This window comes from Anopheles nili, chromosome 3, assembly GCF_943737925.1.
Source record: "Anopheles nili chromosome 3, idAnoNiliSN_F5_01, whole genome shotgun sequence".
Taxonomy (NCBI): domain Eukaryota; kingdom Metazoa; phylum Arthropoda; class Insecta; order Diptera; family Culicidae; genus Anopheles; species Anopheles nili.
In genome coordinates, this window is record NC_071292.1 from 29,520,003 (window position 1) to 29,541,056 (window position 21,054).

The 21,054-nt window shown below is 49.2% G+C and overlaps 4 protein-coding genes across 6 annotated transcripts; 2 read left to right on the forward strand and 2 right to left on the reverse strand.

Annotated features, from left to right (window-relative positions):
• The first annotated feature begins 206 nt into the window (after positions 1-206).
• LOC128727080 (myosin-2 essential light chain) lies at positions 207-9,486 on the forward strand. Of its 3 annotated transcripts, none has more exons than XM_053820947.1 (4): positions 207-230; positions 1,821-1,848; positions 8,358-8,686; positions 8,757-9,486. In XM_053820947.1, exons 1-4 carry the CDS (start codon positions 207-209, stop codon positions 8,838-8,840), a joined length of 465 nt encoding a protein of 154 aa, XP_053676922.1. In that variant the 3' UTR covers positions 8,841-9,486. The 3 variants fall into 3 exon arrangements, with proteins under 3 accessions (XP_053676922.1, XP_053676923.1, XP_053676921.1); XM_053820948.1 differs by lacking the exon at positions 207-230 and adding an exon at positions 1,585-1,724 and having other exon boundaries at positions 8,757-9,485; XM_053820946.1 differs by lacking the exons at positions 207-230; positions 1,821-1,848 and adding an exon at positions 6,576-7,270 and having other exon boundaries at positions 8,757-9,483.
• A 381-nt stretch (positions 9,487-9,867) lies between these two features.
• Positions 9,868-11,143, reverse strand: LOC128727078 (STE20-related kinase adapter protein alpha). Its single transcript, XM_053820945.1, has 3 exons — positions 10,273-11,143; positions 10,070-10,200; positions 9,868-10,003 (listed from the first exon to the last, which is right to left on the reverse strand). The coding sequence occupies exons 1-3, from the start codon at positions 11,133-11,135 to the stop codon at positions 9,918-9,920; spliced, it is 1,080 nt and encodes a 359-aa protein (XP_053676920.1). The 5' UTR covers positions 11,136-11,143; the 3' UTR covers positions 9,868-9,917.
• Positions 11,144-11,544: 401 nt separating this feature from the next.
• On the forward strand, positions 11,545-13,195 carry LOC128724037 (zinc finger protein 154-like). Its single transcript, XM_053817802.1, has 3 exons — positions 11,545-11,655; positions 11,735-11,868; positions 11,929-13,195. The coding sequence occupies exons 1-3, from the start codon at positions 11,545-11,547 to the stop codon at positions 13,193-13,195; spliced, it is 1,512 nt and encodes a 503-aa protein (XP_053673777.1).
• Positions 13,196-13,393: 198 nt separating this feature from the next.
• LOC128724038 (protein Gawky-like) lies at positions 13,394-20,340 on the reverse strand. Its single transcript, XM_053817803.1, has 8 exons — positions 17,275-20,340; positions 16,804-17,190; positions 16,057-16,712; positions 15,809-15,980; positions 15,336-15,738; positions 15,187-15,257; positions 14,789-15,104; positions 13,394-14,717 (listed from the first exon to the last, which is right to left on the reverse strand). Exons 1-8 carry the CDS (start codon positions 20,338-20,340, stop codon positions 14,539-14,541), a joined length of 5,250 nt encoding a protein of 1,749 aa, XP_053673778.1. The 3' UTR covers positions 13,394-14,538.
• Positions 20,341-21,054: the final 714 nt, after the last annotated feature.

Sequence of the window (21,054 nt, forward strand, 5' to 3'; positions counted from 1 at the left end):
AATTGTACACACCGCCAAAACATTCGGCCTCTGACGGCGTGTTATTTTAAGTGTCGAGGCAAATCGCACGAAAACTCATCACGAAGATGGCGCCTATCACGCACCGACAAGTCGAACAGTTTGTCGTCACTTCAAGGCCGAAGTAGTGTGATCATTTTCTAATTGTAACACACCATTCGATCGAATCGAATCAAATGCGTTCGACCATGAGCAGCACTTACCGCTCCATCGTTTACGGTTTTATTGTTACTATTTTTTGTTTTACTTTCAAACTTTATGTGTTTGTGGTTGGGCAAAAATTGAACACCGACTTCGGCTTACCGTTTTGCCGATGCCCGATGTTTGATAACAAATGCGTGAGTTCCACGCGCCGTGTCACCCAGAGGGCGTAGCAGTAGAGCGTAAATGAGCGACCTGTCTAATGCTCCTATGCTGGTATTATTATGATCAATCAGCTGTTCAGGAAATGTTTTGGCACCAGGACTGGAAGCGCTTGACTTCGTTGAACCACGCCATCCGATGCACGCCTGACCTTAACACGCCAAAGCCTTTTATAGGGACAGTTTGTGATTGCTTTATTGCTTGCAAGCAAATAGCCCTGAGCAAACACGACATGTTAGCATGATTGTTCAATTAAACGAATATTTTAGACGCAAATATGAACTGGATAAGGGACACTAAATGTGTACGATTATTGATTTTCAGTGCGCTCTCTAGTCACGCTCAAACCTCGGAGATACTAATTGGATAAACTTTGTGCATTGTCCGTTTTAGTTACATTCTTAGTTGCTCTCGTTCCTTCTCTCTCGCTCACACTTCACAACAGAAACGCACCCACACACGCTCACGCGCGCGGTCTACACAGTTTTTTGCGTTTAAAAGTTAATCCTTTGCTTCCGTTCTGCGTTGGAGAATATCAACAATTTATGTAATACCAGAAGGCTGTGAATGCTACGCTAGCAGGTGCTTCAACAGATCTTCCACACTGAACTAGTGCACCCAGCACAATAAGCATTAGAAAGATTATCACATCTGCATTCGTTTAACACACTACGCAATGCCATTTAAAGATCAAAATTAATACACTACGATATAAGAACAACAACTCGCGCAAACGATATATGTTTGCTAGTGCATCAGTACATACGGGGCTATTGTTTTTGTACGCGGCGAAGCTATGCAAAATTTTCAACACGGTAACACCGAGCGAACTCGTTCAATCTTTCTCAAACAATTTAGATGATACTTTTGCATGACAAGCAGAGGAAAATTCGTTTTTTTACCCCAAATACCTCCACTGACAGCAGCTGATTCCAGCATACCAAGATATATAGAAAAACAAACACTTTCCGTCCGTTGCCTGCTATGATTTTCGTAATATTCATTGGAAAATAAATAGTGCCAATTCTCACTTATGATTCCATTTGGTGTTCATATAGTATTTGTTTTTATTGTTAAAGGCAATGTCAATTCAATATCGACCAGTAACCTGAAATTCGGATGTGTTCGAACGGTGGCATTGTGCGAACCTTGGGCTTGGGTTGTCATTGGCCAAACGGGCAAACGATTATTCACCGAGAAATCTGTCAAACTGTCCAGTATTCGCATTCGATATTCATTCCGCGAGTGTTGCTCTGGAATTTCATAAAATTCTAGATCAGATCCCATTTGCATTTAGTATTCTTTTGATTTAACAGACTTCACACATCCCAACCTACAAAATGGTAAGTAACAACATGACTCCAGTGCCCGCCGATGGGTTGACTCCAGCGTTTAAAATATTCATGTTTTGTTTTCCTTTGTTAACGCTTGTATTGTAGACTAATCTCACCGAGGATCAACTGGCTGGTAAGTTTTGAAACTTATTAAGATTTAAACAACCCAGACGGTCATACATATCTGTAGACGTTAACGCATCTTATAGTAAGAAGCGAATTCTGCTAAAGTGTACCAGAAATTTCACCTTTCTGTAAGATGATAAACTTCCATAACAGTGACGTCATGATCGGTGGCTCACGCTCAGTTGTCATGCCACCACCTACGAGAAGGGGTTCGAAAAAGAAAAACGAGGCGGCGGCAAGAAAGTCACATACTGATGACAAATCACGGTTTCAAAACCTGCCCGCCTGCGTGTGCCTGCTGTACCATGGCGATAGCCGTGTCATGTTTTCTTAACATTCACGCTCCACGGGAGGAAGACAGCTTTATGGCTCAGTGACTTGTGGCAATGCGCGAGAAACATCCTTCATGAACGCAGATGTTCAACGTGCAAAAATACCCCTAGTGGAAGAGAGTGTTGAAGATATCTATGACGCACGATTGCGATGAAATTCTGGCATATTAATATTTATGCCTCAACATTCTGGCATAATTAATCGGTGGATCAGCGCAGGTGTCATAATTTTCGACATATTGAAGTCGTATATTTCGTTTTTGAATGATCCTTTTAAAATTTCTACACCACAAGGCGACTTCAACACGATAGCGTTAAAAAAACGAAGGCAAAAAATACGATAAAAGGGGACATTGATTTTATTTATTTTTCTGCATTGCTACATCGAATGATAAAGCATGATAAGAAACCGAGCATCGGTGGTAATGCATGAAGTCATTACAAACGCCCTGCAGTTGTGCTATTTTTTATGTTACAAATCGATTGGCGTTATTGAAATTTATCTTTAACAAACAACCAAATTGGGTTAAAAGTTGAGGTGTTTCACTTTGCTGTTTTTGAAAATTTCCAAGTGTATCCTAGCAATTTTTTTTGTATAGTTTTTATAGTAATTTACCTGGGTTTTATCGGAACACAAGGAGTAAGAATAAATTGATAACAACCTGCTACTGATAATGTGTTGAAAACGTGTCTGATCTTCATGTCAAGCCTAGCATTTTCGACAGATAATCAATCTATCACGCTGATCGTTGGATAAGAAAAAGGTTCTTACCATACGGCTACAGGCTTATATACGAAACGACTGGCTTGTATAATATTATTAAAACATGTTGGAAGAACACAAACACACACGTCCATCAGGGCCGGTAGGTCAGACGCGAGTGCGTGGTTTTGTACCATAAGAAGGCTTATGTCTCCCTCCAGTTTGTTGAGCGAAGAAACGAGGTCGGCGTATTTGCGACGGGTTCCTTAAAAGGGAAACAAAGTGCGCACGCTGTTGGGCACATAGCGTAGTGGCCTCGACAAAGATGGGGCTAAGTTTTTACTACACCGGAACATATGCAGCCGGGAGGTCGAAGTGGTGGGGCAATTTTTTATCATTTTTTGTTCTTGTCATTGCGTACGTTACAGTGGCTCATTAAACGAAAAGGGATAGCAACTTGTTGACCCTTGAGCTTCTTGCGAGCCGAAAATTGTGTTATTGTTCGATATTGGAGTTTTGGCATATTTTCAACAATATTTCATGCCATGATCACGGTACGGTTACTTCCTTTTTTATTTGAAAAGAATTACGTATATGTTCAACTCACGATCGTATTAGATCCTCGTTCCTTTCTTTTCTTGATATATCAATCAGATGAATTCATCAATGCCATCTCTAATACTATTTAAACCCTTCTTAGGGCTCTATGACGGAAACGAATTACATTTACATAAACATTCTTTACAAGCGAGGATTAGCAGTCGAATCTAGCGATGCGATTTGTCTTATTTTACCACCCAATTATGATGTGGAATCGAATGACTCCTTACACGGCATAAGTGGCACGGCATGATGTCTTGATTGGTGTAATATGTTTGATAATACCACCTTAATTGGTATGCAATATGCAAGTGTTCTTTTGTCCTATGTAAAATGCAATAATTCCACGTATCCAATAAGCTGACTTATCAATTGAATTGCATTTAAATTAACCAGTATCTTTTAGTATTGTCTAACTCAATCTTGATTATATTTTATAACACTTGAATTCAATCGCACGATCTGTACTTAGTATATAGTTAATTAGTTATCTATTATACTGAAATATGAATTAATTGAAATATTTAAAAATGGTTATGTATCATGTTAAGATATTCCACCTTGAGTATCAGCGCATTAAGCATAACCAAAAACCGATCATCTTCCGATCATCGTCACCCTATACGATCACTATACGCTGTAACTCTCGTTCACAAGTAGGTATATTTGCTTTAGTGTGTGTATGGGGATCGATCGAAGAAGGGAGATCGCTGGCGAACATAAAAGATTATTCAATTTTCTACCATAAATGGTGTTGAGCTCTCGGGGTCGCACACGCTCGGAGGTCCGATTGCCTTCTTTTGGTCAGCTCTGGCTCAGGGTTCCGTTCTCCAACCGTCCGTTCGAATCGACTGGAATCGATGGAACACACGTGTTTGACCCATCTCGAATTGGGTTGCGAAGTGTGGCAAGTTTATATTTGGTAAGAGCGAGGGGTTTATTTTTTGTTTTACGATTTTTATGTCCCTTTTTTTCGGGCTGTTGCCGTTTATGGTGACAATTTATTGGGCTCCGCACGAAGGTGTGCTTGCTGAGGTTTGCAAAATGTTGCCGCGGTTGTTTTCCTTATTGTGGCTGGTTGGTACAATTCAATTAGGTTACCGTTGGCATACGCTGGAGGGCGTTTTTTTGCGGGTGTAGAGCACACCTGACCGGTGATATTTGTGTTCCCGTATATTTGTATTTTTTTGCCAAAGTGTATCGTGTATTTAATTGCATGACGGGAAGGAAAAAAAGCATTGAGCCGCCAACGTAAGCTCTATCAATTCCGGTTAAGACTTACTCTGGAACCGTCTTTTCTATCCGCGAAAGCGTGTGACTATGCTTTCCATTTCGTACAAGTGAAAATCTTGTCTTTTTGTATTTTCCACGAGGTCGGAGATAAGTGCAAATCTTCTTTGTTTAGGTATCTCCAGCCAGCATCTCGCCCTGGGAGCTTTTCCGGGGAGAGTGATGGGAAATGATTTGAATGGCGAAAGGGTTTTGGCTCTCGTGTACCGTAGTAATACACACGCAATGGCCTTAATTAATATCCGCATCGTGGATGCACCTTTGTGAAGCATTAAGTCAAACCCGAATTGACACAGCAGCGTAACAATAATGACTTTCGGAGTGCTGTTTGTTGGCCCACCATTGGTTCTCTTCTCATTGTATAAGCGAAAAAAAAAATGAAAACCCCCATTTCTTGCGGGCCCTTTCGGTTGGGCGCAATCGACACTGACTAAAAGAGGCTCCGGTTCGCGGGAACAACCGCTCCTAGAGACATACCATACATGGGCAAAGCCACCTCCATCGTCCTGGGGGCTTTTGCGTTGTCCCTCACGCTAGCTCGATGGAAACGCACGTGCAGTTAATAGTCTCGTCGCTTTAGCGGCAATACCATTTAAGTCGCTGCATTTCGCCCGGAGAGAAGGAGTTTGTTGCTGTTGTTATTATTTCTGCGATCACCGAGCTTATGCGGACCCGTTCGTCCTTCGGGTCCGTTTTGCGTGAGATCAGGTTTTTTTATGATGGACTTTTGGGCTAGCTGCCTCCTGGGAATGGCGCTCCTTTTGTCGAACCGGATAAAAGAGGTATTATTTTGTCATTCGCGAAACATACCGTGGCGCCTTGCGAGGAATCCTTTCGCTGTGCTCTTTCCGTCTCTGTCTCGCTCACTCGACGATCGCTCCTTCAAAGGTCATTTCGCATACTAGAGGCGATGAGGTGGCAATTCCTAACCGCCAAGCCACAGATGGTGCTGAAAATATATCGCTACCAATAAGTTTCGATCAACTGGAGAATGTCTTCGAGGCGCATTACACAGCGATGTCCTTTGGGGGTTCTCAGATCATCCGGAAGATCGTCTATTCTATCAATGACGATCGCGTGCAATAAAGAGAAGAAAGGCAGACGATGCAAATGTTTTGTCGGCAAAGATAACCGGTAAATAAGGATGTCGGATAATGTTGGATTTTTAAGGATAATGTTTGAATTATTCCTGCAACTTTTGATCAAGCTGACTAAATTGACCTAGGGCATGGTGTGCCGTCCACGTTGTCCTGTTTGTGTGATAGCTTCTTCACAGATTCCTCTGCCAACGTGTGACACACTTATGCTCTTCTCAACATTGCAGCTTTTTGCAGCAAGCGCCCCTTCAAGCTCTCACCCATCCATAATGCGTTAGTATGCGTTGGGTTGGAGCGAATTGCAAATGCATAGCAACGCATATATGCACGTACATAGGACGCGCGCGTGCGTGCGCGTGTGAATGACGTTGTTTTTGTCATCTCCAGCCAACACTCGGTGTGCGTCACATCCCCACCACCCCCTTCTGAAGGAAGGCTGCCGTACCTTTTCGCTACAGAAACGCACCTCGAAACACACCCGCGAAGGGCGCGAAACACTCTCGAACACACCGTGGAGCCACGACGATCGATGATGAGAAGAAGGGAGGGGAGATCGTGCAGAGTCGCGCAGCATCCAACCCACCGTTGGATCGATGGAGAAGTAGTAGTAGGGAGAGCCAGAGGGCAGACATGCAAGCGAACCAGACAGACCAAACCAGACCGCTAGGCTGGTGTGTGGTGGCTTTTGGTTCGCCGCCAGTTGTCATCATACGATCCGAGCGTCGACACGCGCTTCGTACCGAAGTCCGCACGATCACGTACCGCGTGAAACACGATCCAGCTGATCTTCCGTTAAAACCGTGTAGTTGAAGTCATTCTCTCTCTCTTTCCCCTACGAACGATCGAGTGACGGCTCGCAATTTGTGACAAACGTGCGGCGTGTGTCGGTTTCTAGTCCCCGGTTGGCTTTGTTTTTGTGTCATCGTCGCCGTCGCGTCCCAATTCTCCCCGTGGGTAACCTTTGCGGCACCGGAACACCTTGCGCGGAGTGCCAGTTTTCCTCGCTGTGGGCGAGTGTGGAAAAACCTACCCCATAGGTCCGGCGGGGGACAAGGAATAGTGGGGTTTTGACCAGCGAAAAACCGCAAGTGCGCACAAAACCGACCGAAGGTCGCATCGTGTCCTCCACAAAACGTCTTAAAACAGCACTGCACAGTCTAGCTAGCGGGCTGCGAACCTCGCGGGTTTTGCTAGTCGTTGGTGAATCGCTTTCCATCGTGCAGTTTAGAGGGGGTGAATTGTGGTGTGGCGGGGTTGCGTAAATTCCAAAGTTGTTGCCGGTGGTAAAAACGAACGCAAAGCCTTCTTTTCGCGTAGCTACTCTTATAGTAGGTGTCGTCTCTCAGCCACACGCAGCCATGTATATGTACGATCCGCCGAAGAAAAACAACTTCACCTCCGTGGAAGGTAAGATCAGGTTGCAGCAGAGTGCGTTTGGTTGGTCCAGGCGCAAGGGAAGGCAATCAGAAGGAACGGAACATGGGTGCTCTTTCTTGCCCCGGTTTGATGGTCCACCATATCGTCGTCGGCGTCGGCGTTTACTTTCGCGATCGCGCGATCGACACGCGAGGACATATCGCGTATCACAGCCAGGACCAAGCGCCGCAATACAAATTGAATCCTTTTTATAATCAGCACGGCGGAAATTTGACACTAATGCACCCGGTGCGCTTTGATGGTATGCTATCGTGGGTTTTCCGGTGAAAAACGGTGCTTTCTCAGTGCGTTTTATCGTGTTAAAAAAGATTGTAAAGCACGCTCTTTGTTTGTATGTAATGTACGTAGATCGTAATGTACGCTTTAGGAGAATAACTGCCAGTAATTGGAAAAAAGCAACTTAATATTACTCCATTTAGTTGCTATTTTGATCACCAATTTAAGTCTCTTTGTTATTTGATTAAGAGATGAAAGTGTCTGTTGTTGCTTCCCTCGTTTTGTGATCGTTTTTTTAAGTAAGCATTATTCATCCGTCGCTTGCCCCGACTAACATGAGTTGCCTTTAGCAGGCATTTCAATGATTGAATATGCCCTCGTTTCGATGCCATGTCGACAGGAAAGGAAAAATGCTTGTTAATTAAGCACCTCCCGCGCGTATTGATAATGGGTCGTGGTTAAGCTTCCTGCCCTGGAAAGCTGGATGTCGATGGCAACACGTGTTGCCAAGAAAGGAACGGCTACTAGTAGACAATTGTTTGCACAATTGCAACGGCAAATGGGCAAGTGATGCAACAGTGGCTTGCAAAACGTAGTTGTAGGATGATATATGTCGTTTGTTCCCCTCTTTACACAACAAAGGGATAAAAATGTAACTAAAAACATGTTAGATTGATCCATATGTTACTGGTATTTAGAGTAACATTGCATCTTATTATTGTTAGTTGATACTCCTGAGTAGTTTTACGAAACGTTTAAAACAATAGATTTGTTTAATAAAATTGTGTAAATTATTTATGTCCCCTTTCTCTCTCTCTCTCTCTCTCTCATATGCACCCAGAATTCCAGGAGGCGTTCAACCTGTTCGACAACCGCGGCGATGGCAAGATCCAGCAGCAGCAAATTGGCGAGTGTCTCCGAGCCCTTGGCCAAAACCCAACCGAATCGGACGTGAAGAAGTTCACGATGCAGCTGAAACCGGACGAACGCGTCTCGTTTGAGGTGTTCCTACCCATCTACCAGGCCATCTCGAAGCAACGCACGGCCGAAACGGCGGACGACTTCATCGAAGGACTGCGCCACTTCGACAAGGACGCCAGTGGCTTCATTTCGTCCGCCGAGTTGCGCCATCTGCTGACGACGCTCGGTGAAAAGCTGGGTGACGATGAGGTACAGGACGCAATGAGTTTGGACCCCTATCGGCTTTATTACAAGGAACGTTTTCTCGTCATCGTTTCAGGTCGAACAACTGCTCCAGAACCAGGAGGACTCGCAAGGAAACGTGAACTACGAAGAGTTCGTTCGGATGGTTATGAGCGGTTAGCAAACCGCGTGGGCATGGCCTCTGTATTTTCTAACGGCCATATGCGACCGTACGCGGACCGTTCTTATATGGACACGTACTTTCTCGCTACTGTTTCGAGAAAGGAAACGAAATACAAACACATCCACACACACGCACGCAGGCACACACACACACACAACACAAATCTTACCCGACTAATTAGCGATAGACTTACGGTGAAGCAGAGCTATCGTTTACTTAAGCCACTTATGTTTCCATTCCTACGCTCGTGCCAGACTGTGTGCAGTTTGCATTTTCTTTCCTCTATCTAGCGATATTACCTTTTGGATTGGTAAAGTGGAAACGAGTACTAATAATCGAAGCTGCGCTAGTGATTCCCAAGCCATTATGTGCAGTGGTTTCTGCCAAACGTAGGTTTTCTTTTTACCACACATAGTGAGACACACGAAAAACGGAACCGGGAAAGGTTATGTGAAGGTTAATTTCCATCTGCAAGTCTGCAGTAAAGTTAAAGTATTAGGGGTTTTTTTCAGGTCGGCTGCGAGACAAAATCCAGCTCACTTATTTTGAATTTAGATGTGCGCGCGTGTGTGTGGGTGGGTGTTCTAGTGGTAGGCACTGCAAACTTTTCTTAATACAATAAACATCTACTCCATGTAGGAGATACTTAAAGGAATCGAGTTGACGTGTTCAGGTGTTTGTTTTTTTGTTTATTTCCATGCTTTTCATAATAATGCTCTTTTACTTGCGCTTCCATTCCCACATACTAAACTCGAACTACATAACGATTGGAAAAATAAAACATAATCGGTAGTTAAATATCAATGCCAAAAAAGCATAGAAAGCGCGTTTTATCGCCGGGCACGTGTGATAGTGTACGTACAAGCTCCGTTTTTCGGTTGCCTTTACCTTCATCCCATATGCTCGTGCCCTGTTCCTGCTGCGAGCTCCGGCATTCTCCGTGACGGCAATGCAATGATTTACGAAACCTGCCCGTTAATGATTCCGCAAAAAAGATACTGAAAGCCGTATCGCAGATGAAACCGCTGCAGTGTTCTAGGAGGGACTATGTCTTTCACCTTGCGCAAGCGGGCGTTACGAATCGTCGAAATCCCACTCGAAAGAACCACCAGCGTCCACGCGGAGCTGTGAGAAGCTGTTCGTCAGACTGATGTCGTGGTCTGCGGTTGGGAAGAAGATGCAAAAGTTGAGTAAAGTTCGATCAAAAGAAACTCTCCGGCACTTACCTTGAATTGAGTCAAAGTCAACCTTTTGTATGCAGTGCAGGGCAAACTGTTCTCGAATGTTGGTGTGTGAAACCTGCTTGAATACGGGATGCGACACCAAGGCGGAGGCACTCGGCCGGATCTTGGGGTCTCTGCGGATGGGAAAGCAAAGAAAATCGGTTGTCTTCAAAAGAAACAAAGCCTTTTCCCGTCACATTGGCTACCTTTCCAGGCACTGTTCGGCGAACTTGTGAAGTGCGTCGGAAAACTGTCTCGAGGCGTAGATCTGCCTCATCTGCGCCGTGGCCGCCTCGTTCGGTTTCCCTTCCATTGACTGCCCCTGCATGTCGTCGGTCACGACGGTGCTGGCATCCAACAGCATCGGCAGATAGCCATTCATCTTCTCCGTCAGCATGAGCGTTGTTGTGAGGTTGTAAAACGGTTCCAACCCGTTTGCCAGTTCGATCACCGTGACCGCGAGGCTGTACACGTCTGATTTTTCCGTGTAACCTACCAGGTTCTGGGCCAACACTTCGGGGGCGAGCCAGTTGAGCGACTTCACCGACTGTGGCGGTAGTTCGTGCAAATTCCGGACTCGTTTTCCCTCACCGAGGAAGCTGGTGCACGCCCGGAAGCCCCCCAGCACGGCACGTGTCTCGTTCAGAAAGACGTGGCTCGCTCGGATCGACCGGTGGATGTAACCCCGCCAGTGCAGGTACACCAGGCCCTGCAGCACGTCACGCAGGATGCACACCAGGATCGGCTCCGGGAAGCCGGTATCGAAGTAGTTCATCATCGTGTCCCGGCAGGACGCGTAGCACATGAGCGGCACCACGAAATACAGATCGAGGTGGTGCACGAACGCCGTGTAGTAGGTGAGGATGTTGGGATGGTCGAACTCGCGCAGATGCTTCGCCTCGTCCATTACGTAGCTGATGTCGTTCTTGAGATCTTCAACCAGGAACTTTTTCACCGCGACATGCTGCTGTGAGGGCCGATGCTGTGCCAGGTAGACCGTCCCAAGGTTACCGAAGCATTTGGCCAGCTCCACCTTCAGCACGTAGTTGTTGATGTTATTGTCGAACATTTTCTGTGTACAGGGACGGACAGGTAATTCGCTACTGTTGCTAGTTGCTTCCGCTCTACCACATGCACACCATCTATTGACTAGCGAAATAGTCCTGTTCGACAGTAAACGGGACACTTCATCGAATACTGCGCTGCTCAGGATTAAAAGCAATAAAACAATGAATATTAGCCATGCACTGCCCTGGTCTCGTAATGTTTGTTTACTGATGCTTCTTCCTTTTTGCTGCCCCTTTTGTTTTGTTTTGATAGCACGGAACGAAACTGTCAAAGAGTATGCTTGACGTTTACCCCCTAGACCCAAACAATAAACGTAAACAAACCCGAGCAAGGGGGCGTTCCACTTTGTATTTGGTATCCAATTTGTAGTTCACTCTTGATACGGTGACGAACAACTTCGAACTTAAAAAATGCAATGCCGTGTTTGCTTGGATTGCAATAGTAAATGTTACAAATCTCTTTTTGTTCACGATGGGGGGATAGCTATATCCCAAATCATACAATACTGCGCGGATGTCCTGGTATGTGAGCAAAAGTGGACCACAAGTGTAGCCTGTAGCAGCAGTTGGCATATTTCTTTAAATCTACTTTGCTTTGCAGATATCAGAAGATGACGACTTACCCTCGCAAGCCTGTACGAAATGCTGTGAAGAGGCCATGGTGGCTTTCACGTTCGTTAAGAAATGCCGTCAATCGGACTCCGAACTGCGGGTGCAACAGGTCCTTGAAAAGCAGTAAGTTACCCGCTCGCTAAATACCGTTGAACAGTGTATGACCTTACTTATTGATTGCAGAAAACAGCCCGCTACTAATAGTTCACCGTACAGCGAGACCATTCCAGGGCAATCCTATCAGGAACCGATCGAACCGAGGCCCACAGAGGACGGTGTTGAAATTTTGCATGAGTTGGTGGATGTTCCGTTTCAGGACGGATTCAGCAAGGAAGAAGAATTCCCCGTCGAATACCTCGAGCAATACGACGACACGGAGGATGAGATAAACGTTATTCCAGACGCAGAAATTCAAAGTTTTCCATTAAATGATCTCGCTGGTTCTGTCTCGTCGTCATTTCGGTATTGCTGCTACGGAGATTGTATGTTAAAATTCGTCTCCAAAGATGAGCTGAATGACCACATGCACTCGCAGCATCAAGCGCAGGATGATGCTGAAAATAGTGTGCATAGTAACCACCGATGCGATAATTGCGATCGATGTTTTTCCTCGGCACAGGAACTATGCACTCACCAGCGGTTGCTGCAGCTAAAGCGAGCCCTTATACGTCCCTTAACCGCTAAAGGGCGTCCAAAGAAACACCCATGTTTGTTTAGCTCACCGATCAAAAAATGCTGCGATTGCTATGCGTCTTTTTCCACGATTGAGTCCTTGCTTGCTCACACCGATCAGCAACACTCGGTTCGTCGGACGGTACACGATTCCACCCGTCCGGTGCGGTGCGAGATCTGTTACAAGCTGTTCCAGCATGAGGCGAACCTTCGGAGACACCAGCACGTGGCCTACAAACCACGCAACTATTCCTGTGGCACGTGCGGCGCTTGCTTTGTGACGCCCTCGCAACTTGCCACACACGAGCACGTGCATGCCGATGAGCGGAAGCACACCTGCCAGGAGTGTGGGGCCAGCTTCAAAAAGGAGCAAAACCTTAAGATGCATTCACTGCTGCATCGCGAGAAGCAGGAGGTGTGTAAGATCTGCGGGTTGCGCTTTCACCGGAAATCGAACCTCCGAATGCACCAGCGCGTCCACTCCGACGCATACTACAGCGTTTGTCCGCACTGTGGAAAGCAGTGCAAGAATCGGTCCCGTTTGAGCGAGCATTTGAAGGTGCATACGAAAGATAAATCGCTGGAATGTCGGTATTGTTCGAAGCGGTTCGCTTACTGTACCGATCGAAAGCGCCACGAAATGAGCCACACCGGGGACTATCCGTTCGTGTGTGGTTGTGCGAAAAAATTCACCCGAAACGCGCCGTTTCTACGGCATAGGAGCAAGTGTCAGGATGCCGATAAAACAAAACCTAATGAAATAAATGGCGAAATATGACAACGTGATTCGATCGTTATCCGATTTAAACGTGACCATTCTGTTTATGAGTTCTTCTTGCCCTTCCGAAAGAACTTTCTTTCTTCTTTACCTGGTTCTCTCCTCACCACAGCAGACTACCATTGTAGTTGGGCCCAATATCGCGTGATTTCTACGGAACAGTTTTGCACAAAACATAAACCTCGTTCCATGTAATCTAGAGCATGTAATGGGTTTCGGTTTATTTATCTCTCCATTAGGTCTAAATAATTTCAAAAATAATAACATTTATGTATATACCTTTTAATAATATAGTAAATCTAATACGTTCACTGCTTTTTCCATCATCATCTGTACGCCATCAGTATCATCGTTATCATCATCGTCATTCGCTGCGTTCGCATGATGTGTATATTAAAATTAATAAATATATCCTTTTGTTGCTTGCCTCCCCCATCCCACCCACCGGCCAAATCAATCGATTGCATATGTGGGAGGGCGGTACGGCGGGCCGGGGAGTTTCCAGGACATTTAGAGCTCTCCAGTTCACATTGATCAACGCGTCCGCAGCTACGGCTCAGTTCGCTGGCCCTCGATTAATGCATATTATCGACAGTAAGATACGGCGGCGGGTTGAAGCCGGCTTAAGTGTGCTTGAGTTTTGTTACTCTTTTTCTTTGTCTCTTCCTTTGCTGGATAGTGGAGTTCAACTACAAGGACTTTGTGTGCATGTGTGTTCGTTAGAAATGTTTTCCTTTCCGGCTGGCTGCATTTTACCATTTACGTTCAATGACTCCAGCTGGAGCGTTTCGTTTCGTGTTCTTTTTTTTTTGCTACCACATGTTGATCACTCCGGTGCTAAAGGTGGTGCTGCGGCAGACGTAGATACACACGTGCTTCTCCTTAGCTCCTTATCTACCACGAGTACCATTCACCCGCGACAACGGTTCCGGTTCAAAATTCTAACGAACAAAATGACACAGAGTTCTGTTTAAAACCTGCATCGGTTAAAACCCTGTCGCTAACGTTACGATTGCGCGATGCTTCGTCGCCTAACTGGTATGTGTATTACGCTTGAATGATTAAAACGCCACTGCAGGAGGGTTTCCATAGGAAGAATCAGTAAAAAGTACACACAGCTACGTGTACTGCATGAGGAAAGAACATCGAAGCAGTGCCAAACTGGAACTCTCTCACTCCACCACCGGGTTTCCGACTACCAGCCAAGAAGGTAGCACCACTTTTCCCCTGCGTCGTGGTGTGCATTCGCTCTACTTAAACTTGCGACCACATCCGTAGTTCCGTACCTCACGGGGCGCATTTGGAATGGGTGCGCAGGAAAATGCGGTCAACACCGGCGTGGCCTAATTCAGTTCCGGCCCGAGCAAGCTGTCCGGTAGGAACGAGTTCAGGTTGGACGGTGTTCCGTGATCGGCCCCACCATCCAACGGTGCCCAAAGGCTACTGCCTCCACCGCTACCGGTGCTTCCGGCGGCACCTCCACCACTACCGAGAGCCCATCCAGAGCCCCACGTGTCAGCACCTGTTGTACGAAATAGAACATTTAGCTATACTCGTTTGTCTTCGGACGCACTTCACAATCCGTGTACGCACCTGAACCGCTCGAACCACGCTGTCTCCAGGACTGGGACGTTACATTCGAACCGCTACTGCTGGCTACGGATGCGGCCGCTCCGCTAGTCGTGTTGTTCAGCTGCTGAAGGTAGGTTTGAACCTCCGCTTCGCTGGCGGGACACTCGGCATTGATCGTGCCCGAGTTGAGCGTGCAATTGTTGAGCGCCTGCTGTGCCTTGGCAGCTTCCTCTCGGGTCGGATAGCGGCACAGTGCAAGCCCGTGGGCCGGATACGAGTGGAAGTTAAGAATAGCGCCGTGTTGGATGCAAAGCGCACGTAGCGTCAAAGTGTCAATCTGTGATGGGAAAAAGCATGATAATGAGAAAGGAACGGTGATCTACGTTACCAAGATCGACTGGGTCTTCCTCGTAACACACCTGTGATGGTACGTTCTTCAGCAATAACCATGAGGTTCCGGCCGTAGCCCAACCGCCAGCACGCTGAGACCCTCCAATCGTCCCAGCAGGACCGCTGGCTCCACCGGGCCATCCTCCAGCTCCGGCACTAGCACCAACGCCAGTAGCACCACCATTTCCATGCCCACCGCCGTTCTTATTGGAAGTCGTTCCACCCAAACCGGGTGGTGGACCTCGCGTTGCCGAGGGTTTACCAATCGACGTACCCCAAACATCGACAGCCGAGCTACTGGCAGCGGCCGAATTGTCAGACCAGACCGATTTAGCGCCCAACGCCTTCGCGGCACCAGCACCACCTCCCGCTACCGACGTGAGTGAGGCCGTGTTGAAGCTCCACGCGGAAGACGTAAGATTCAGGCCGCCTCCATCGGCCGCGGACACCGGGGACAGCTTATCGGTCACGGATGCACCACCGAACAGTTCCGAGTCTTTGGCGGTGGAAATGGAGATTGGCGAACGGGCCACACTGCCCGGCGTAATACTAGGGTCGTCCTCGATCTTTAGTTGCGTCCCCTGGAAGCAGAACAAGCGGCAATCGTTATTATCAGGAGTCGTTAAACTTGTTGCCATTCCCGTTACGAACCTTCCATGGTTTGCCCGGCTCGAACTCAGGTACTACTAGGTCGTTAAAAGCGGAATTGTCCTGTGACGAGGGGTTAGTGGTGGTGGCGTTGGTAGCCCAATCTTTTCCATCGTTGTCACCCGTTTGCTCCGGCCAATCATCTCCCAAGTTGGCACGACCAGTTGCCCAGGTTCTGTGTCACCGAGAATAGAGAAAATGAATTACTTCGAGTGGTTGTTTCAACCCTATCCTGATCCCATCCTACGTACCCATCTTGCACGAGACCCAGAGCGCTTATGTTGGAGCTGGTAGTGGTGTTGGTCAATCCGGACTTTCCCGTGGGACCGGGAGCGCGCGAGAAATCGGTGAGATCATCTTTACCAGCGGATGGGTCCTTGTCGAGCGACGGAAGCTTCCACTGGTTTAAGCGAGACTGCTGACTAGTACTGCCGCTAACGACGACGCCGCCTCCAACGTTTCCGGCGGTCGCCGAAGCCACAGCGTGTTGCTGTTGTTGTTGCTGCTGCAAGGGTACGACCGGTGGCGGGAAAACGCCACCAGAAGACGTTAGGAGTGGGTCCTTGCCGAGTGCCATCTCCCCGAAGGTGTTATGCAGTGCCATAAGATCCTGGTGCTGCTGCTGCTGCTGTTGCTGCTGGCGAAGGAAATCCATGCCAAGGTTAGCGGCCGGGTTCGAAGACATCAGCGGAGGCGGTGGTGGTCCCATCGAACTCTGGTGTCCCTGCTGTTGCTGCTGTTGTTGTTGCTGTTGCTGCTTCAGATAAATACTCTGCTGTGCTGCGATTTGCTGCTGGAGCTGCGCAATCTGCGTCTTATGCTTGTTGATGGCCAACGTTAGCTGGACGGCACTGACACCGCCGGTAGCTCCGCTGCGCGCCAAGTTGCTTTGTGTCAATTGCATTTGCTACAAAACGAATAACATTACGATTAGTTTAACGCGTCCGTAAGTCATCGTCGTCTTAGAAACAATATAACGACCAAATCACGGCGCCTACCTTAATATGAGTGAGCAACTGGTTCAACAGAATGAACGTCTGCGGCGCTAACGGTTGATTGAGGATCTGATGACTTAGGAAACCGTTCTGCACGGCCAGCTGGATCTGCTGGACGAGCATGCGAAGCTGCTGGCTGGAAGGTTGCCCAGCGGCGGCCGCTGCCAGCTGCTGTTGCTGGTGTGGTTGCTGCTGTTGTTGATTAGGCCCACGGCCTCCGGGCGGTAACAAGGAATTGTGATTGAATGATGGATGTCCTGCCGTAGCCGCCGCCGAGCCGGAACCTTGCGACAGATACTTCAGATTGTTCAGCGCTACCAAATTGGCCGGTCCGGTACCGTCGAGATTGATCCCACCACCGGGGATGTTGTTCAGCATGCTTTGATTGTTCTGTACGAACGACAAACGACGAGACGTTGATCGAAGCCGTTTATTTCAAAACAATCGATGATGGAAATGTGGCTGCGTACTTACCTGTAAGTATGACAACCCACTGGCTGCGTGATTGAGAGGAGGAATCCGTCCCGAATAAGCTCTGTCGAAGCCCATTCCACCAAGTCCACCACCGCCGCCGCCAGCTCCTCCACCTGCACCGCCACCTCCGGCATGATCGTCGGAAAGTGGTCTGCGCCATCCGCTTCCGGAAAGCCCTGCAACAGCAGCGCCATGACGCAAAAGCTCGAGTGCATCGTCGATATTCATGTTGGTGGTGCGAAGCGCAAACTCGACGTCCTCCTTTTTGTGGCCAGTTTCACACAGCAGCCGGTACTCCTTGCTGGTGCGGATCAGCTCCAGTGGGTTGCCCAATGGTGGCTGCTTGTTTGATCCACCGCCACCGGATGGTTTCCCGCCCAGGCACCAATCCATGCCACCACCGGCGGATGCACCCAGCTCATTCGGGTCGGGCCATTCAAGACCGGCCGATTTGGGTGTGGTGGGTGTTTTATTCCAACCTCCTCCACCCCCCATACCACCGTTTGCCATCAGATCCATGTTCCATGGAGCGCCTTTTTCGTCACCCCAACCGGGCGCGGCAGGTGTTGCATCCTCCCAGGAACCGTTCCGTCCCATCCACGAGGCGTCAGCTCCTTTACCGAGTGAAAGCCGCACGCCACCGGGTGCATTTGCTGACGGAACGGGGCCAACAAACGAACCTCCACCGGTTTGCACGGATTGTTGCTGGTTCCGTTGCATAGGACCGCCAGCACCGGGACGCATCATAACATCACCCATATCCTTCCAACCGGCCGAGTTCTGTCGATGCAATGGTCCGCTTCCTTGTCCCCAAAGCGCACCGCCTCCTGTAGCATCATCTAACGCGGCAGGCCGTCCGTCATCCCATCCGGAAGGTATCTTGTTCGATCCGGAACCCATTCCGGTGGCATTGTTGTTTCCGCCCCACTGCTGGGGTCCTCCTGCGCCACCAACGGATCCGGGAAGTCCTCCACCGCCTCCTCCGGCTTGAGCCGATGCACGCTGATCCGCCATAGCCGCACCCCACATGCCTCCAGCGGCCGCTCCATTCAACCGACCAGAAATGCCACGCGGATCACCTCGTAAGTCACCGCCACCTCCAACTCGATCACCCAACGCTGCGTTCGATTGTCCTCCACCCATGGCGGAAGCCAGGTTGAATCCGCCCACCGCTTGCCCGCTTCCTGCTCCACCGGGGACACCCGTCCTTGCGTCCCAACCACCCTGCGATTGAAGATTCGGACCACCCGCGACTCCCATCGGTGCAGGTCCAACGGAACCCACCGCAGCAGCTCCTCCCCATTCACTCAGATCCTTCTTCACACCAATGGCCGCCACATTGCTCATCGACACGGCGCTAGTCGGCGTCACGGCTGCCGTCGCCGTTGCAATGGCCGGCACACCACCACCCGGTGGCCACATTCCTCCTCCGGTGGCGGATGGTGAGCCCACCACGTTTCCGTTATTAAGCGCTCCCCAACCGGCGCCAGGCGATGGACCTCCAACACCCGGTCCTGGACCGCCACCACCAGCGATACCCTGTCCGAGTGGCACCGTACCGGCCACAAGTGCCGCTGAGCTGCCGTTCCAAACGCTGGCACCCGCCTCAGGACCAACGCCACCCGTTCCATCATCATCTTCCATCCATGTTCCACCGAGGTTGTTAGCCGGAACCCAAGCAGGTCCTTTCGATGGACCCAAATGTGATACCGTCGGTTGTTGTTGTTGCTGCTGTTGCTGTTGGTGTTGCAGATGTGGGACACTACCCACGCCACCCCCATTCCGAAGGTTCGTTTCCCACAGTTCAGTGCCGTTGTTCATGGTTTGCGCCTTCCACCCTCCCGGACCAGCTCCGTGCGACGGAACACCACCATCCGGTTTCGCGGCTGCGACAGCTGCATTGGCAGAAGCGGCCGCAACGATGGCACCCTGTGGTTCCGGTGAACCCGGCACCTCCCAGTTCGTATCCTGATTGACGTGCTGACCTCCCCAACCATCCTGACTGAACAAAGCGTCCCGCATCGTGCTGAGCACCTCGAGCTGGTTCTTGGCCGTTCCATTGCCCGCCTGTTGCTGCTGCGGTTGTCCTTGGCCAGCTGGTCCCACCGGCTGGTGCTGATTATGGCTGTGATGAAGGTTGCCATTGTTGTTGGTAACGTTGGCCACTGCGTTCGTTCCTCCACCGGCCGACGATCCGCGGTTATGATTGGCCGTTGCATTCCAAGCGTTCGGTGCACCGGGTTGACTTCCAGTGGCCTTGTTCGAGTTGGGATCCAACGGTACTGAGCCACCACCACGCTGCTGCATAGCGCCACCACTGCCGGTCGCACCGTTGCCATTCCCGACTGCCCCAGTAGGCCCATTATTGTTGTTATTGTTGTTTGCATTGCCGGCGTTGCCACCCCAGGCGGGTTGCGGTTGCGCCTGCTGTTGTTGCTGCTGCACCTGTTGCTGGTTAGGCAGGACACCCCAGGCACTGACGGTCCCGTTGCTGGCAGCACCTGGTGGCGTACCCCAGGCACTCGTGCCGTTGTTGATGGAATCTTCGCCTCCACCGCACAGCCTCATACGCGGCATCGTGGCTATGGGACTGCGGGCAAGGCGCCATTGACGTTCTCGCTCTGTGCAACGTACCAGCTCGTCGAAACGCGTGTACGACGGACCATCGGTGTGGTTCCCTTTGTGCAACTGCTGCATCGTCCTGCGGATCGGTTGCTTGATAATGCTCCCGGCAACAGGAGACTCGCAGGCCACGGAAGCAGCAGCGTCCGACCGCGTTAAACTACATCTAACGTTCGTAAGGTTAATCAGGTAATCATTTAAATCACATTTCAATGTCACAGTATCAATACGAGTCGGCATGTCGTCGGTTGTATGGCTCAATGGGGCCGCATCATTCGTCGTACCGGGCGGGTTGGAATCGCAGACGGATGCCATCAGGCCGCGGGCGGAAACATCGTCGGCAATGGCGCTACCACCCGGTGTCACGGATGCTGAAATCATATCGATGTCGCTGCTGTTTTCGACACTTGGAGCACGTGGGTCATTCGGCTCGGTAAATGCCATCTTCGCCGGGAGTTGCCTCCCGGTTAGACCATCCATTGCTCGATCGGAACGGGTTGTCCGGGATGATGTCGAGATCAATGTACTGGCGTACGGTGCCGCTCTAATCACTTGTGCCAATGAGAACTAATTATCAGCACACACACACACACTTGTCGCCCGTAGGCCTTCAGTTCCCCGCTATCGCCATCTCGCAGATCATTGCATCTGCGAGCATCTTTCGACGAAAGCACAAAGGACCTGGTTTCGACAGCTGGGAGTCGGTCTCTCGTTTGGCACGACTTTTCCCGGGGTTTGAATCCCCAATTGGGGTTTTGTTTTTGGTTTTACTTTCACAAAGCGAGCACAAGCGAGCACCGGGCTGCCTAAAATGATAGGAAAAAGAAGATGTGATTAGTATGGACCGCTGCTAATAGGAGCAAGATCTGTTTACCGGTAACCTACCGCGTTCGTTGTGGACGGAATTCCTGCCAAGTGTGGAGCTCTGAACTCTGGGAGGGTGTTTGCAAACTTAACCTACGATGTATCACAGATCACACTGCGGCAAAATCGTTCCGTGGCAGAAACGGTTTGCCGAGCAATGGTTTTAGACGAACAATTAGCACACACTGTTGTCTTTCGTCTGGTTGCGTACTGACTTTCGAGAAATCGGTTCTGGAAGGAGTACTTTACTGGTATCTGCAAATACAGAACAACGAAGCGGAAAACCAAACTCAT